Source organism: Lonchura striata, chromosome 3 (genome assembly GCF_050655825.1).
Source record: "Lonchura striata isolate lonStrDom1 chromosome 3, ASM5065582v1, whole genome shotgun sequence".
NCBI lineage: Eukaryota > Metazoa > Chordata > Aves > Passeriformes > Estrildidae > Lonchura > Lonchura striata.
Window position 1 is genome coordinate 40,563,455 of NC_140705.1, and position 18,300 is coordinate 40,581,754.

At 40.8% G+C, this 18,300-nt stretch overlaps 1 protein-coding gene across 3 annotated transcripts in view; it reads right to left on the minus strand.

Annotated features, from left to right (window-relative positions):
* The window catches only part of USP45 (ubiquitin specific peptidase 45), a 48,868-nt gene extending 30,888 nt beyond the window's left edge, over nucleotides 1-17,980 (minus strand). Inside the window, exons 1-5 of one of the 3 annotated variants that reach the window (XM_021544938.3) lie at nucleotides 17,857-17,980; nucleotides 9,797-9,906; nucleotides 7,541-7,710; nucleotides 5,906-6,009; nucleotides 5,416-5,516 (exon numbers count right to left, since the gene is read on the minus strand). In XM_021544938.3, coding sequence (XP_021400613.3) covers nucleotides 5,416-5,516; nucleotides 5,906-6,009; nucleotides 7,541-7,710; nucleotides 9,797-9,896 — 475 coding nt within the window. In that variant the 5' untranslated portion in view covers nucleotides 9,897-9,906; nucleotides 17,857-17,980. Of the gene's footprint in view, nucleotides 1-5,415; nucleotides 5,517-5,905; nucleotides 6,010-7,540; nucleotides 7,711-9,796; nucleotides 9,907-17,427; nucleotides 17,546-17,856 lie in introns of those variants that run through there. The other 2 variants (XM_085574915.1, XM_085574914.1) reach the window with 2 other exon arrangements.
* Between the last annotated feature and the right edge of the window lie 320 nt (nucleotides 17,981-18,300).

An 18,300-nucleotide genomic window follows, 5' to 3' on the forward strand; every position in this document is an offset into this window, starting at 1 on the left:
TCTGATGCAGTCATACAAGAAAAACTCTCACCTAAGCTGTGCCTTGATCACTGGAACCTTCTCTTCCTTTAACAAAGTGTATCTGGCTGCACAGACACTCTGCTTGAGCACTCTGCCAAAACCTACTGCCCAGCTCTCCATCCAGATCATCATACCCTACTGACCACCTCTCCACAGGCACCAGGTCAGTACCCAGCTCTGGTCCCACCATTTTATCCACCTCCAACTCTCAGACAGCTGCTTCTGCACATAGACACAGCCTCATGCTCAGCAAAGCTTCCTAACACCACCCTGCTCTCTCCCACACTAGAAAGCCCCCTTCCCACCCTTCCAGAGCCCTGGAAAGAAGGGCAGCAGAAGCTGCTCCTCTGCTACAGCTCTTGCCTGCAAAGCACTCTTTTCCTGCTGCTCTTTTCTTCAGCTTTTCTTGTGCCTGCTCCTCTCACCTGTGGTCCTGTCCCATAAGCTCTCTGGAGGCAGGGAACACTGCTTTGTCCCACAGCTGCTCAGCACCAGCCTCATGGGCAGTGACTGAAACTCCTAAGCCAAACATGAGCACAGACAATGATTCACTCCACAAAGCAGAGCCACTTACTGCACCAGGTGTACAAACACATCCACGTGCAAAGGGAAACTTATTGTGAGTTCCCTATCAATTGGTTTTGCCATCATTTCAAACATTTGCAGCACACACAGACTTCTGTACTGCCTTTGCTGAAACTGAGCTCTGTCTGGGGGTGCAGATGGTATGAAAGCAAGAAGATAAATGACATCAAGGTTTTTTTCCAGCCAGGAGAGTAAGCACTCTTGCTCATCTTTTCAATGCAACTTTTTTTTTAATTGAAAATAAGGGTTCCAGGAATATGCACTTTTATGCCAAGGTCAAGCCTTTTCTATTGAATACAACTCTGGCACTTCAGCTGAAGGTCTTCATAGTAAAAGCAAGGTTAACAGACTGCCTTTCTTTTACCAAGTTCTCATCATGCTGTATTATGAAATGTTACTAAATTGTCTGTCACTCCTTTTTTATCTAAAAAATTTAGGTGGCTTTTTTTTGAACACTGTACAACAATGAGAATCCAACCTTCAAAAAACAGACTGGTTTTTTTTTTCTGAAATAGTCACTAACTTTAAATTTTAAAAGCTCCATTTCTCTAGCAGCATTACAACCCTAAAAAATATAAACTGTAATTTTATTTCTCTGAGTCCTGCCACAATGTTATACACGGTAATGTTATTTCTCTGAGTCTTGCCACAATGTTATAACTGTAATTTTATTTCTCTGAGTCTTGTCACAATGTTATAAACTAGAAAAGACATCTGCACAGTGTGGAAGAGCAACCTATTCAAGGACTGCTTTTGATCCTATATGTTCAAATTACTTGTGTTACACCTCAGAAGTAAATACGTACATGGACAGGAAAGCTGACTTGTGTTACACCTCACAAGCAAATAAGTACATGGACAGGAAAGGAAAGAATCCATGGTTAAAAATTACAGAATGCCTAAAAATTTTTTTTGTCAATGATTCAGTTTTCATTCCTTTGCAAGGAGCTTACTAGCAAGTAAGCAAATTTGAAAGAAAATTTCTGGCCAACAACCAAAATTTGCGTTTTAGCCAAAGTGGATTTTCAGATTCAGAAAATCAACATAATCTGTTTTATTTTGCTAGTTGATTCTAAGTAGATAGAATGGTCTTCTATGACTCCAAACTACATGCAAAAGTCACTTAAGAAAGAACACAATTTTTTTTCAATATGATCCTTTGTCAATTGCTAATATTCACAGCAGAATGGAAATCTGCAAAGTTAGCCATCACACTACCTTTCTATACAAGTCTGCAACTCTCACATGTACTGTAAAATTATATCTATTTTTATACATTATTTACAGCCATCAAAACAAAAATCAAGTGTCCAACTTTCACTGACTGGCAAATCCAGGCAGCTGAACTTATTAGCAAAACCTTTTTCCTCTGCTTGCCCCTCCCAATAATAACTTTAACCACAACATTCAAGAATATATATTCTTTCTTCCCATTCTATTGCCACACAAACCAATTTAATTAACTGCTCTATAAAAATTATGCAATCTTATATTTCCACCAACATATAATTTGGCTTCTGTAAAGGAAAATATGCGTAAGATTCACTTTTAAGACTGCAAAACAATTTGTTTTCTCCAGTAAATGAGCAGACACACAGATTGCAATGTCTCAGCATGGTTCCTGTGTACTACATGTGCATTATGTCCATGTGAAGCTCACAAGTGTGCCACACGGACAATACTGCACCTGCCTTTCTGTGGCAATCATCACGGCCTGCTAACCTTCTCCACAAAACAAATTTCTGGGTGGTACACCCTAGAAAGCAATCTTTCTTTTTTCTTCCAGCTTGTGCCCAACATGACCTCTTAACCAAACAGACTCCTCTAAAAAAAAAGGGAGGAAAAAAAAAAAACAGGAAAAGAGCAGACATTGCTGGGTACAACAAACCATAGGATCAGATGTGAAAATCACACAGCTGCAAGCATTCTTTTGGGAACCCAGAACTGGGATTTATCTCAATCGCTTAATGTAATTACAAAAGTCAGTCATGTAGTAGTAATGTAATTTGCACATTTTTACAGCTGAAGTGAAGTTGAATCTTTATGAGAGGCTGAGTGAAAAGCAGGGATCCTGCTGCCACACTATTCCACCACATTAGTACCAAATGACAAGCATTTTGCTTTTGTTTATTTTCCAAGATGCATTAATTAGGAAATCTATATAACCCTCTCTCACATGTTTCAACTGATCATTTTATCTTTAAATGAATGCTGCACTTTTGAGAACTGAAAAAAAAAAAATCCTAGCAGCCCTCATTTGCTACTTAATCCATTTCATACTGCATTTCTACAGAAATTTCTACACAATGCTATTTGAATTTTGATGATGCACCATGCTAACCAGTTGTTACAACAGAAAGAAATCCAGACGTAAGATGAATTCTTGTTACAGTGCCACATTCTGCTATGAGAACTGTCTTCACTGTGACTGCTTTTTTACAAAGAAGTGGAAAAGCAATAGGGAAAAAAGCACAAGATGGATTTTTAAGCAAGAAATATGAACTAACTGTCAGTTTTACACTACTTGTTTTTTACAAGTTATTTTTCTTTTTTTTTAAATTAGGTTATGCTTTTAAGGAGTGAATACACAAAATAAATTTTTTAAAATCTACACCAACTAACATTTTAAAGAATGACAGCTACACTGAAAATATCAATGGAATGTGAAATAAAATGTTGCACTAAAAAAAAGTAAAATAGAGTTAATTTTCACAGTAATACATCACATTCTTTTGTTTTCTGGACAACAGCATGAACTACATTTTAATTTCAGATTTTATTTTTTCAGAATCCCTAAAGGTAGTCTAATTTAAAGAAAAGAAAAAAATCTTAGATAGATTTCTGCAGAAGTACCAAGTTTGTAATTTATCAGAACGAACCAAGAGTGCCAATTCTGGTTGGGAGTTCCCTGTCATGCACACCAGTCATTTATAAATACACGGCTGTTTTCCAGCCTCTTCCAGCAAAGAACCTGGCCTAAAGACACAGTCCTGGGCAAAGAGCTTTTCTTTTCCTGAGCTTGCCACTCAGGAACACCCAACAAATCATCTTTGGGCCAACATTCCCAGAGCTTTCAGGAATGCAATCCAAACTGCTCAACACAGACAGAGTGGAGAGAGTCACAGACTTTCACCTTTAAAAAATATCACTGGAAGCACACACACACACTTAATGCATTAATCCAAGCCTACACTGGAGCCTCAACCCTTTCCCAGAATGGAGCAGGAGATGTGGCTTGCCCTGCAGGAGCGACCCGGGCACTCTCAGACCTCTTGCTGCCAAGGCAGGCACCCTGCAAGGCTATGTCTAAGCCCTGAACAAAAAAAAATATATACACTATTTTTGTTCCAGTTACAGCAAAGTTTCCAGTTATATCAGCAAACATTTACATGAAACATAAGCATTTTCAAAACAGAGTACCAAAATTAAACAAATGCATATACAGCAGAAACATATGCCACCCTGCTCTGCAATAAATATGCTTGCTTTTCCTGAGTTAGTTTGGAATTTAAGTTGATTAATTTAAGGCATTTCACAGAAAACGTTTCAGCTTCTTAATCTGAAAGCTTCAGGTGTTCTGAAGTTTCACAAATTAAGAATCTAAACCATGAGGCACAGAGCTGTATCACTCAGAAAGTCTTATCCGCAGTACAATAATGGAATAAAATTGCTTTCATTACATTAACCAAAGAAAAACACCACAGCATCTTCATCTGCAAGAAAGCTGCAACACCCATTTATTACACACAAATTTGAAACTATAGCTTTGAATAGAAGTGAAGCTGCATGCTGTATATTCACTGCTCTAAGAAAAAAAAGATGCAAAAGGTAGCAATATATCAATTTATTAAAATTGAATAATTTAATATACAGTCTGTGACTAGATCAAAATATCGTATTTTTAAGCAGCCCTTCATTTTTTCCCTCAAAACCGGTAGGATTTATGCACATTCAGCTAGAAAAATACTTAGTGTAATTCTGTAAAGCAACTGTTCTCCTTTCTTACTTCTAACTGGTTGATTAGCTCTGTTAAAGGATGCAACCAATTGTTTTAAAAGTTTATTTTACTTAAGGTGGGTTTTTGAGAAGCAAATGTGGAATTCAATGCACTCTCTAAATCACAAGCCAGAAATGCTGCCAAGTGTGTTACAGCAGGGATGAATAACATCAACATTATCAAGAGCAGACAGCTGAGGGCCACACATATGAAGTTCTATACACTAGCACATATATTGAGAAGGTACAGTATGCTCCTAATATAAGAAAATTATTTAATACTATCTTATTTTAATAGAAATTACCATTCTAATAATTAAAACTAAACAGTAAAACAGGATATTCTATCCAACAACTGAGTACAAGAAAATCCACTTAAACAAATCTAGCTAACTGTGGAGAACAAGTTAAAATCAGAAAATTTCAAGCTGTTATGTATCCGTAGTGAGAAAATTAGATTCATTTATAGTGAATGTATAATGTACACTTCAATATATTTTTATGCATTAATTTATTAATTTATATGGCCTTATCTTATTTAAGGTAACAACTCCTCTACAGTAAACTCTCTTTGTTAAGGACAAAATCCAGAAACACTGTCCTATAGTGTCCAAAATATTTTTAAAATGTAATCATACTGTAGAAAAAAAAGTGACATTATGTTTTGATAGGCATTACCTCCCCAAGAAGTTTTGCAATTATAAATTACATTATGGTGACATTGTACACAACCTTTCAGCTGTATTTTTAACATGATTCAAAATCTGAAATGCTTATTATTACCTCCAGATAAAACTATTTGTGCAAACTTACTTGGTTCAGCCCTGGCACCGTGTTTTTGAAGGAAGTCAACTATCTGTGCCAGAACCTTCTTGTTGCAATGCGTTGACAGCTCTTCATCACACTCATAACACCTAAACAAAAGAAGAAACAAACTGGAATTCAGGGCTATCTGCAGGCACATCCCAGGTCTAGCAAACCTCCCAAACAACATTAATTACACAAATTACTTAAGCTCTCAGTTTCAATTTTTCACACTAAAAAAGTGGAATAGAATTGAATTCCTTCATCTCAGATATGCTCTTTTATAGATCAGTCCAAATTCACTGTTGTCCTTGCAGATTTAAATAATCTCAGATAATAAAAAGGACAAACACATTTTCTCCAGAAAGCCTACCTTTCCTATATAGAAAGCATTAATTTTATCTGTCAGAATCATTTTTTATCATGAGAAAACACTGCCTGAAGTTATGTGAAGTCCTTCAGTACAGGCACACACAAACACCTGCATACTGACTCTTACCATATGATCCATGTGCTGAGGTTGATAACGATGCAATGAGGTTCTGTGCGTGCGGTTTGGAAGTGTTTCAGAGAATGCTGGCCTTCTGAGTTCTTACTACAGCCCTAAAAATGGACACACCAACCCAGTAAGGGGAGGAAAGGGGAGAAGGAAAAGACTATATTATTAAAAGACTATATTATTAGTAAATAAACTACAAAAACACCACTTTTCAAAACTAGACAAGAAGCTATTCTGCCCTACTTATTTAGCATTTGTAAGGATTGAGAGGATTTAACATTCTCATCTTTTCTACTTGGAAAAATCACTTAAAAATATAGAGAATTATTAATAGAAATAATTCCTAGCTTTTGGATAAGTGCTGAATAAATATCAATGGACAAAAAATTATGCCATTCAAAAAAAGCAAAAATACTCTAATAATTATGAATGAAATAACTATATAGCATATTTGGTCCACAGACTATCAAGGAAGAGGACAGCATAGGTAACCCTCACTGCTCAAGAATGTCAAATGCATTCCAGACAGTAAATGAAAAAAGGACATAAAGTGCTTTGTACTCGTACTACAAAGCTGCTCAGAACACATCATTTATGTAGAGCAATTTAAAGAAAAAGCATTTGCAATGGTTCAAGTATGAGCAGAGTGGGACTTAGATTCAGGACTGGTCTATGAATAGCCATAAGTTTTAGAAGCTGTTAACAGCATGAACAAGAAGAAGCACACAAAATTAACTCCTTTTAAAAGCCTTCCTTAATGGAAGTTTTTCAAGCAAGATATATGAGTCCTCCTCAGATCTAGTTAACTATCTTCTGAACCCTGTAAATAGCATGTTTCTTTGCAAAATCAAATCTGTTTATATTATACTGGTAGGAGCTGGCTTCCATAGTAAAACCTACTGAAAGTAGTTTTCTATAGTGAAACCTACTGAAATTCCAAGAAAATCATGACATGCCTTGTTCAGGCAACTATTGGCTGAACCAAGCCTGACACTGCCCATAAACTGAATTTTGCTGTATCAAGCAAAATTTTTTCTTTACTTCACTCCCAGAGCAGAAATCTGTGAAAGCCCTTGGGGTCAGCACCTGCCATTTTAAACTCCAAGGCCATGATTTGACATTATAACTGATCCAATCCAATGGCTAGTTGCCACTGGAGCAGCATTCTCACTCCAGCAGTCCTTTCTCCCTGGTTTCAATCAAATATAGCAATTGAGTGACCACAGCACAAGTTCATTCAGTAATATACATGTTTGGTTTTTCATTCATTCCTACTTATGGGAACTTCTGCCAGAGGAGCCAGCTGAATGGATGCATTTTGCAGCCACACAGTTCCCAGAGCCAATTCTCTCTAAGTGGCAAGAGGATGCAGATAAGAACAAAAAAAAGGCAGGACCGTCACTAATTGTGATGCCACACTGCACTGTGACACATAAAGCTAACCCTTAACACTGCCAAAAATGAACAGGAACATAAGGTCACACCCCACTTCCTGAGGAAGCTGAAGCAGTGACGCTCACAACTAAGCACTTGCACCACACTGCTCCTCTGGAGGTAATAAGATGCCAAACAGACAAGGATCCACAACATATCCTTCAGAAACTCCACCTCTGCAGCCTGAGCACACCTGCTTACCTGGGAGCCACATTTGAGACACAGCCAGATGTCTGAAGGCGCCCTGGGCTCACCATCGCTCACCCGCCTCTCCTTCAGGCATTCCGCACAGATTGACCACACGCTCTGAGCCACCGCCCTCTTCACATGGTGCATGTCCACTGCCTGGCTCACGTGCTGGCACGTTAGCCCTACAGAAAATAACACATACTCCCTTTATCCATCAAAAATAATTGCTATGAAAGAGAGCACATGTACACTGAAAGACCATAATCTGCAATTAATTCAGCACCAGGAAAAAAGACAACAAAGAATTAAAGTAGAAAAGATGAGCCAGCTGCTCCCCAAATACTGATTTTTATGAAGGAGTATATTTCAGTCTTTCTGTAATGGAAATTCTTTTCAAGTCAATAAATGCCACCTCTTAAATCCAGATAAATTAGTTCGTTAAAAAGTACAAGTATTACTTTTGTACAAAACTAATTTCCCCATTTTTTGACAATAAAATAATAAATAAATCTATTTTTGCATATAACAATACAGGCCATTAACCTCTTTTCAACCCATAAAGAAAGATTTTCAAATATCCATGCACCCCTACTTCAACTGCTCATTCTGAATGTGAATACCAACCATTCTTCTCTGTCATATTTTTTTGCAAAAATTCCACTGTATCACAGAATAAGCTAAGTTTGAAGTAACCTCTGAAGGCCATCTTGTCCAAGCCCTCACTTAAAGCACTGCCAAATATTAATTTAGATCTGTTTGCCCATGGCTTTGTTCAGCTGAATGTTGAGTATCTTCAAGGACTGAGGCTTCACCGACTCACTAGAAAATCAGGTTTCTGTCTGACCACCCTCAGAGTGAATATAAAATAAATTTCCTCACACCTAGTCAAATTTTCCAGGCCCTAAATTTGGTCTGTTGCCTTTAGTCCTCTCATCGTGGACTTCCTGCAAGAATCTGGCTCTGCCTTCTCTGTAACTACCATCAGGCAGTCAATGAAAGAAATTATACTTCCACTTCTTTGACTAAACAAAGACATTCACTTCAGCCCCTCTTCCCACATCATGTTCTCAGTCTCCTTAAAAATGCGGAGGGGGTGAAACAGTGCCCTCACTGACAGGTCAGCCTTTCTGGTAAGAAAGAGCCCACAGCTGAGCACAGTTCTCCCAAAGAAGTCCCACAAGTGCTCTGAAAAGATGGAAAGAATCACCCACCTGCCCTACACTCCCATTAATACAATCCTGCCTACAGTAGGCACAAACAGCACAGCTTGTTTTTTTCTTCAGTGTGTGCATCAGGACCCTCAGAACCTTTTCTACAAAGCTGCCTTAATTCCCACCCTGTAATGGCACATGGTTGTGCCCAGGTGCCAAAGTCATCACTTGCCATGGAGAAGTTTCTGCCTGGCCATTTCTCCAGCCAGTCTAAGTCACTCTGCATGGCAGACCTATCCTCTTGCTTATCAGCTGGCCTCCTCAATTTGTTGCCATAAAGAGATGGTAGAGCAAAGCCTCACAATGACATCAACCAGTTTTCTCAGCACTTTCAGATGCATTCCATCTGACCCCACAGACTTGTGTGCATCCAGTTTGCTTAACAGTTCTCAAACTTCTACTCTGGACAATCTTTGTATCCCAGAGTCTGCCATTAAGGTCAGGAGCCAGGAAGGATCAAGTGCAGAGCTTATATGTGAAGACAGAAGCAAAGGAAGAATTGAGTTCCTCAGCCTTTTCCCATGTCCTGTGTCCCTAGAACCCCTGCCCCCTGACACATCAGGTTTGCACTCACCCGAGTCTTCATTTTACTGCCACTGTTACTCATACAGGCTCACCTTACTCTTTACACCCCTCACCAGATCCAATTCTAACTGAAGTTGCTTTACCTAATCCCCAATCCTGCACACTCCAGACCTCTGCAAAGACAGCTCAAACCTGCCAAACCTCCAAAGGCAGCTCAAACCTCCACCCTCTCTGCCATTTCTTTTTCCCTCTGAGCTCAGCTGGAAGTTCCCTGTTCAGCCACACAGCTTCCTGCCACATGTGCCTGACCTCACAAGGAGAGGTTGTCATCAAAGATCAACCAGCTCTCCAGCCTTTTGGGGAAGTCATGCAGTGTAACAACTGATCATGTCATAAACACCTGACTGGGGATATTTCTATTATAAATTCAAGCAAGAAAAGTTTCATGGTATCAATGATTTGTAGTTTTCATCAGGCAACATGTTAGTTACTAGCCCTCAACGTCAGGAGAAACATCACCCTATGTACTTACCTGAAATATCATCTGAAGAGTCCTCATCCTGTGGCCTGTTAGGCCTTTTGCTTCTCTTTGGCTTCTCAGGGTTGGTTCTTGATGGATCTTTCACCCGCATCTGTTGCTTACTACAAAAGACAAACAGAGATTACTTTATTGTTTATTGAAATGTTTCACTGAATGTAGCACGTTTCAATTCTAAAAGCACAAAATCCAATCACACATTCAAACATCACAAACAAAGTTTTAGGCTTGGTCTAATGTCAGCTATTGTGTAACAAGGAGTATGAATGTATCAGGAATTAAGTCTTAGAAATTTCACAACACCAGGTAGACTACAGGACACTATGAATTGTAGCTGTAGGAAAAGAGGACACATGCACATTCACTTCTAGGCAGTGGTGTTAAATATTTGAGGTATTCAGATTTTCTTTATTTTTGTTATTGCAAAGGAAATTATTACAACCGCAACATACCAGAAAAACTCCATAAAAATAAACATTTCTCTTCCTTAACATACATCCCTCATGAAAGGTTTCAGTCATTATTTACCCTTGGCACATTCCCTAAAGGTTTTTGAGTAATTTCAAACAGTGTAAGAAAATAAAAGTCTTCCGAATCTGATTAAAATGTTCTAGCCTACAAGGGATGACTGACTGGAGCGCAAACTGATCCCTCTATTAAACATTAAAGACGATGTCTCCCATTGGAAATTTGTGTCATTAATCAAGGAGTCCTGTCAGGACCAGAATTAAAGCATAAATATTTGCCAGTAAACTTTAAAAAAAAATCATTAGATTTCAGCACACCAGTCATTTAAAAAATATAAATGTGAATCCACTGAAAGACTGTACTTGTGCACCATATAGACAGCTGCTGGGGCTTAGTTTACAGTTTGTCTTTTAATGATGTGGTTCATAAAAGCAGATTTTTGTTTTCACATACAAAGCATATGAATGTAAAATAGTCAAATACTCATACACTGCAAACATGTGAACTATTCTGCTCAGTAAAATGACATCTTGTGTACCAGAAACAGGCTAGTAATGTCACCTGAGCCACCAGGACCAAAGATTTTCAATTGTGTTACTGCACTTAGGAATAGGAAACCTCTAAAATACCCTACATTAGGGAATAGCAAAAGGTATATTCTTATGACAGAATCAAATAGTTAAGTTTTCCAAAGTTTAACATGTTTGTCTACTTAAGATTTTTTAATCTTTTCTGTACATGCATTTAGACCTTTGTATTACTGAAGCTCTGAGAGACACAGGAAACAACCGGTATATTGAATTCAATATTCCCTCTCCTTACTTATCCACTAAGCCAATCACCAGAACAGTCATTAAGATTGATGTCAGAGCACCACCACCACTGATACCTGAACAGCCTTCCCTGTACCACCCAGCTCCTGTTCTAAGTTCCTACACATTTGGACAAACGAGTCTGCATCTGCCCTACATCCCTACATAATCTCAGTGCTAGAGGTTTTGTGCATGAACCTACCCATGAGAAATTTGCTTTGGACAAGTCAAATTTTTGTAGAGCTTCCTTACATCAACAGCTTCATGTTTTTACATTTTTTTACAAAATGCTACATTTACACAGAAATTGTCATGATGTTCCTAAATTACAGATCTCAAATTTTCCTATACTTATAGTTACAAAGCCTAGACATGCAAGTGAACAGTGCTACTGAATTCAGCTTTGTTTATTTCATGGATTCACAATTCCTGTTCATATAGTAAGAAAGGTCTAAATATTCAAGCTCCTAACTATATATTTTTTACAGATGTTAGCACACCTAATGTCCATCAAAAACCATGCAACCTGGCATCCCTAGAACATGAGGAGGTTCAAACAGCTTCAACTGTGTCTTTCTGCTGCCTCGGCAGCTTCTCATACATACCCAAGTTTCACGTGAAACTACCATCACCATCACCACTTGCCACACTGCCACTTAACTAAGCACAGGATTCATCAAGACACTGATCTACAGAGGGTCTATAGAGCTGCTGTGAGAAAACACAAGACCTTACACTAAATTATGCAAAGAGTCAATAGCAAAGACAGCAAAAATGTCCTCCCTAAAGGAACATGTTGGGTTTAGGTGATTTGACACTGACATAAACAGTCTATGAGTTCATTTCAGCATAACAATTTTGATCTCTTTGGACAGATTATATAAGACTGTCCAAAGCACAGACTTCACCCCAATGAAAGTCATTGTTGTATCAGTACACTTAAAGAGCTCCAGCAAATAATTGTGGGCCCAACCAGCTGAAATACAAACAAGTCTTTCCCACGTGTGAAATGCTGCAGACCACAGCACAGGTGATGAGACCTGGATCAGGGAAAACAAAGCCCACTCCTGGACCCATATCCTAGGGACCCTCAGGACACGGGGAAAAAACAGTGTCAGCTGATACCCACAATGACTGAAAGCATGGCACTTCAAGCCCAACCTAATCAACACGGCATTAGAAATGCACACTGGCATAAGAAGCTGCACTCACACTGCACAGCCCAGACACTTTTCAGTCTCCTTTCACTAAGAGCAGGCAGAGGAAAAGACAACACGGACCATTAGATTAATTACTTTTCATGGACATACACACAGATGGACATCCATCAGACAATGGTTACTGACCTGTGAGCTCTTGGAAAAACCAGAGCATATCAAGGACTTGGACAGCCAGGGTTTGTGCCTGATTTTGAAAAGCACAGAAGTGTGATGGAAGGGTAAGAGCAACGAGCTACTCCACATGATCTACAGTGCAAGTGTATATGGAGTACTGTCTGCCCTTTTCCAGTACATTCAGGGACTGAAAACATTACAAATTAAAGGCCCCATTTAATAAAAACATGATCAACATCAATCAACATAATTTCAAAATCAATGTTTATGCCACAAATTTGATAATTATATTTGAGTTAAACAAGGAAGAAAGTTAGGATGCCTCAGAAATAACCTCTCAAAAATTTCAGTTTATGGGAAATAAAAGTATTGAGATTTTATTGGAATGAAAATCCTAAACAAATAGTCTCAAGAAAGCATCAAATATAGCTAAGAAAAATCAAAAGGGATGCTCTATAGCTTATTGTTGGCCATAGGCACAAGCCATTCAGGACAAGCAGGCAAAAGATAAAAGAATAATTCAGACAAAATTAACTTGACTGAACACTGAAGATGAAAAACCATGGAAGTGTTCCCATTCTTTCCAACCCATTCTCATATTTTTTTTAATATGTGCAATGAGAATTTTCTGTCTACAGCCACCAACTATGGAGTGGCCTAAAGGGGACAGACTCTCCTCCTTTTCCTATACAAAAAGAGGTCACCACAAATCTTCACTTGAAGTTTTCTTGTGTGATGAAAAACAAATATATTTAAGCTTTTCATTTCGTACACATAAAATCAAGTAATGGTGTACACGACATTTGACTAATGAATCTGACAAATAAAAGGACAATGATTTTTGTGGTAGAAAATCCCAAGTTCAGAGGGTATATTAGCTCTACCCTCATCTCTACTTGGCACACAGTAAAAACCTTAAGTAGAAATTAGGCAGTTCCCTTGGGAAAAAACCAAAAAAATATAAAAAGTTAGATTAAAAAGCCCTAAACCTTTTCCTCTTAAAAAATAATTTTGTACAAAACTAAGAACTATTCCTTGCCAAACTTGTTCAGATTCTTTGAGCTCAGCATACGAGAGTTTGAAATGTAATCATCACCATCACTACCTATTCTCAGTTGACTTCTTACTTCCTAAAGGACTCCTAATGTCAATCTTCCTAAAAGCTGATTAAGATCAAAACCTCCTCACTCAACTGCTCATTTCCACCATTCTAGAAAGAGCAAACCACTCCATAAGCAGCAGAACGATCTGCCTATCTAATTTTAAAAGCGTCAGTTTTGACAGAGTGCCAAAAATCAATTTGCTGAATTTGTTAAGTTAGATCTACGGTGTGCCTAGACTATTTTAAATTTAAGATATGCCTGATATAATCTATATTTAACAGCATTAATATTCCTATATTTAGAAATTTACCCTCTTCATCAAGTATATATTTAGATACTTACAAGAGTTGAATGTTGTTTCTAAAATAAGTAACTGCTATTTTTTAAAAAAAATTACATTTTACAGTAATTCAGTAGAGCCAAGACCAATAAAAGTTACAAGGCTAGTATGAACTAAAAATCACTTTTCCTTGGGAAACCAAACCAACACAACCCAACCCACCAACCATGTTATTCCTCACAACATTTTTATGCAAGAGAGTTGGAGAAGCAAACTGTCTTCACTGTCAGCACTTCCCAAACCCTTTTCCCATCTTACCATCTAGCACTTCTCACCTGGAAGGTGAGTCCCTCCTCCTAGAATGTCTACAGTTCACTTACAAAATGTTGAAATGTGTCACCTTAGTGAGTCTTCCCATGCTGTGCCTTCACCATGATGCTTATAAGAAACACTGACCAGACCACCAGTATGTTAGAGAAATAACCTGCTGCACTGTTAATATATCACTTCTTCCATCTGCCTAGATCCACTTTTCCCCTCCTCTTATAATTAGGGTCTGAGCTCTTTTAGACAAGAGCCATATTTTTGTTCTTATCTGTGTAATACTTATTACAATATTTACTGATTCTTGATTAACTAGGAGGATTAAAGCTGCATTACTAGAATGCAAACAAGATAAAAATTATGCAAAACTCACCATATTGACCCTGTGAAATGTAGCTAAGTGAGTCTACAGAATATCTCCAGGTATTATTTTGGATATGGTCAATACTCTCCCTACAGGACTGTCCATTAGCTGTGAAACCAGTATTGTTAATTATTTCATCAATGAGCACCTGAATGCAAAGAAGCTGGGGCAAATACATTTACTTCAACCCCTCAGTTCATCTGAGGTAGCCTAAATTCCAGCTGTCTCACTACTTGTTGTCAAACTTTCAAGTTAAAATTGTATCATTTTACATTGCAAAGAAAAACCTGTGTCACACTGAAAGGGCAGAGCACACACTGAATACTAGGAAAAATTAGCATTTTCATATGTCTTAACAGAACTGTCCAGCTGTAAACAGCAGCCTGGCACCAAAAGGGCAAAGGAACAGCACAGATGTGCAGATTAAGTCCAAAGATGCTTTGAAACACATCTGTGAAAGGTCCCTGTATGGATCAGTAATACCATATCCTCCAGAGAACTGCTACATGTTTTGATGTAAGCCGCAAGTTGATACATTTCAGACAATTTCTTCCAAGCATTACTTGTGGCGTTTTGCCTTGCTCACCACTAGACCAAGTGTCACCCAATCAAAAAAGGCAGCACATCCATCATGGTCAGCAGCTGGGCAGTGTCACCCATCAGCAGGCCAGGAGGCTCAGCGCTCTGACAGCCACCGAAACCTTTGCGGAAAACAAGCCCCCGCTGCCTGCGAGAGCAGTAAAAGGACCAGAACTGCTGACTGGTAGTGGCAGCAAAGCTTCTTCCCCCGGAAAATGTCATCTGAAATTCTGAAAGCGTCATCTCCGAGATTTCCTAGCCCAAAGGCACATCACACATCCTACACTGTCACTGGAGCTCAAACGCCAATCCTAACATTGTATTGCAGTCCTAAAAAAGGGTGAGACACTGATGTTGTTTTGGAGCAAGGAGTGAGATGGAGGCTTTGGACCACTAGATACAACTTTCCAAGTGACAGTAAAAATCTCATAGCCTCTCTCACTTTCAGTAATCCACTTCAGCCAGCTGCCCATGCTAAGCATGTTCTATCAACTTTCATGTTTGTATCCTCCAAAATCCCCCTCGGATATCCTTCTAAAACCACCTGCCACAGAAAAATTACCTCTAAGGAATGAACAGAAGCCAGATATGTCCAGAAACAAAACTGAAAAGACTCTGTAATTGAGTTTATGACTAGAGTATATTAAAGCTCTAAGTGGGTAAAAAGAGTAGCATTTTGACAACATATTTTTGCTAGTATCTTACAGCAAAGTTTTATGGAAAATTTCAGATATACCTGGCAACATCCAGCCCCATAAAGCAAACTGCAACTTTTGTTTATGTTCTCTATCCCACATTAAATGTTTGGGGGTTTTTGTAACATACCAAAAAGGAAAAACATCTGCGAAGATGCATGACTGTTCCAACATAGGTCTTTCTAGAAAATTGATCCTTCAAAAAAAACCACCTAAGTACAATAAAAAGAGCCATGGCTTATAACTAATGATGTTAGCTTGCAAAGTAAAACTTTGTATATGAAAAGACAGATGACAGACAGTGCACTCCCATGATATAAACACCAACATTACTGTACCATCACCATAGAAAATCTGAGAGCATAAGAACTGAAACAGCTGGAAAGTAAACACTGAACTCACGGTACCTTGCCAGGATAACCATGTGACCAAAAACTGGGGAAAAAGCAGTCCAAGTTGTCATAACAGAAAATAAAGGGCAATATGAGCAAAGGATTTTTGGAGAAATGCTCATTCTGTGAACTCCAAGAAATAAAAAAGGAACTGTGGTTGAAGCATGTGTGAGACAGAAGGCTGAAACCCACACAAGACAATACTTTAGGCTAAGGCTCCTGCTGTACCTCTGCCTAAACAGCCAAGTTGGAGAACATAAATGGCTGCCTATCTATTCTGGAAGGGGGTTGTGGGAGTTGGTTAATCAGCAGAACAGATAATACAGTAAGTTACTACTAGTTTGAGCTCTTTGAAAGTCCAAGTCTTGCCATTAAGAACAAAAAATGTAATTCCATTTTCTTCCTCCACACAGACTGCCCCACTTTGCTTTGATGGCACGTCTGAAGCGGAACAACTTGTCCTCGATCTACAACTGATGCTCAAAACAGAACCCCTGAGACACCAGCTGTAATTCTGTGAATCTCACAGAAATAAAGCTACAGAGCACCAGATCTTCAATATTTCATGAAGAATACAGGCAAAATATTTACAAATGTAGTAATCATGAGAACAATTTCACAAAGGTATAATCTGCTTCAAGGTTGCACATGCTTGTGCCATTCCTATTTCTGTTTTAAAAGCTAGAAAACAAGAGCAGAAAGAACCCTTTAAATACAAGTATGTTCTTGTAGGAGAGGATTATTTAATGGAATTGGGAAATACTTGTAGTTAAAGATTACATGCAACTAGAATACAGTGCTACACCTGCAGCTATTGCCATCTGCTCCTGTGTTCTTGATGTCTTCATTCTACTGCACCTATGTTTAATACACTGTTGTGCATATCCTTTTTAATAGTGCCAGTAGCAACACAGCTATAGCAAGGGCAGGACAAAGTCCTAAAGTAAGGACATGACAGCAGAGAAAGAAAGAAAAAAAAAATCTAGGAATCAAATTAGATAATCCCAATAATAAATAAAACGTGGAAAGTCGCAGCTTTGGGTCTAGAATACCACGTCTCGGGCCAACCGCGAGGACCGGCGCCGGGCTGTCATTTACTCCGCGGGCGCGGAGCGCTCCGTCCCGCCGAACACGGCACTGGAGGCCGCGGCGGCGGCTGCGGGCCGGCACACGCAGCGCGGAGCCGGCGCCCCCGCAGCCCCGCGCCCGGTCACCGGGCCGCACGCCCAGCCCGGCCACGGGCGCTGCCACCCACTGCTCCCAACCTAACACACCGAGAGACGCGCTGCGGCTCACGGAGGCGGCCCGGCGCTGCCCTTCTCATGCCTCGGCAGGGTTAACCCGCTCCACACCGACAGCGGGCGGCCGCCACCAGCAGCTCGCGGCCGGCGACCCAACACGAGCCGCACTTGGCCAGCAGCCCGGCGGGAGAAGCGCCGGACAGCGCGGAGGGGCGGCCCGCCCGGCCGGGGCCACGGCGGGGCAGAGCCCCTTCCCACCGCCCCCGGCCCGCACCCCGCGCCCGCCCGGCCCCCCGGACGCGGCTCCGCAGGCCGCGGGCCCGGCCGCCGCCGTGGCGGGGCCGATCGGCCCGGCCCGACCCTCGGGCCGCGGCGGAGGCTCCGCGACCCCCCCGGCTGCGCGGCACGGCCCCGGCGCCCCCGCGCTGTGCCGCCCGCCCCCTCCCCGCGCCCCGCACTCACGGAGCGGCGGCGGCGGCGGGCGGCGGCGGCAGGAAGCGGCGGAGGAAGCTCCGCTCCGCCCCCGGCCGCGCCGCTCCCCGCCCCAGCCGCAGCCCGGGCGGCTCCGAGCGGCCGCGGGGTCGGGGCTGGTTCCGGGGCACAAAGCGTCTCCCGGGTGGGAAGGGCGCTGGGGGAAGCGGGGCCGCCCGGGAGCGCACCGGGGCCCACTGAGATGCAACAGGTAGCGACGGGGCTGGCTGCGGGGCACCCTGGAAGCTCAGGGCAAAGGATAGGGTGACCTTCACTTCTGAATTTTGCTGGAAGAGCTGGACATGCTGCGCTGGGTTTGTACCCGTGAGCAGCGCGCTAAGAGGAGGTTTGGCAGCGTGTACGGCTGTGGAAAGTCGTGCCCAGAGGTTATGCAGCAGGGTCCGGACCCTGCGTGGATTTTCGAGGCAGCCACCG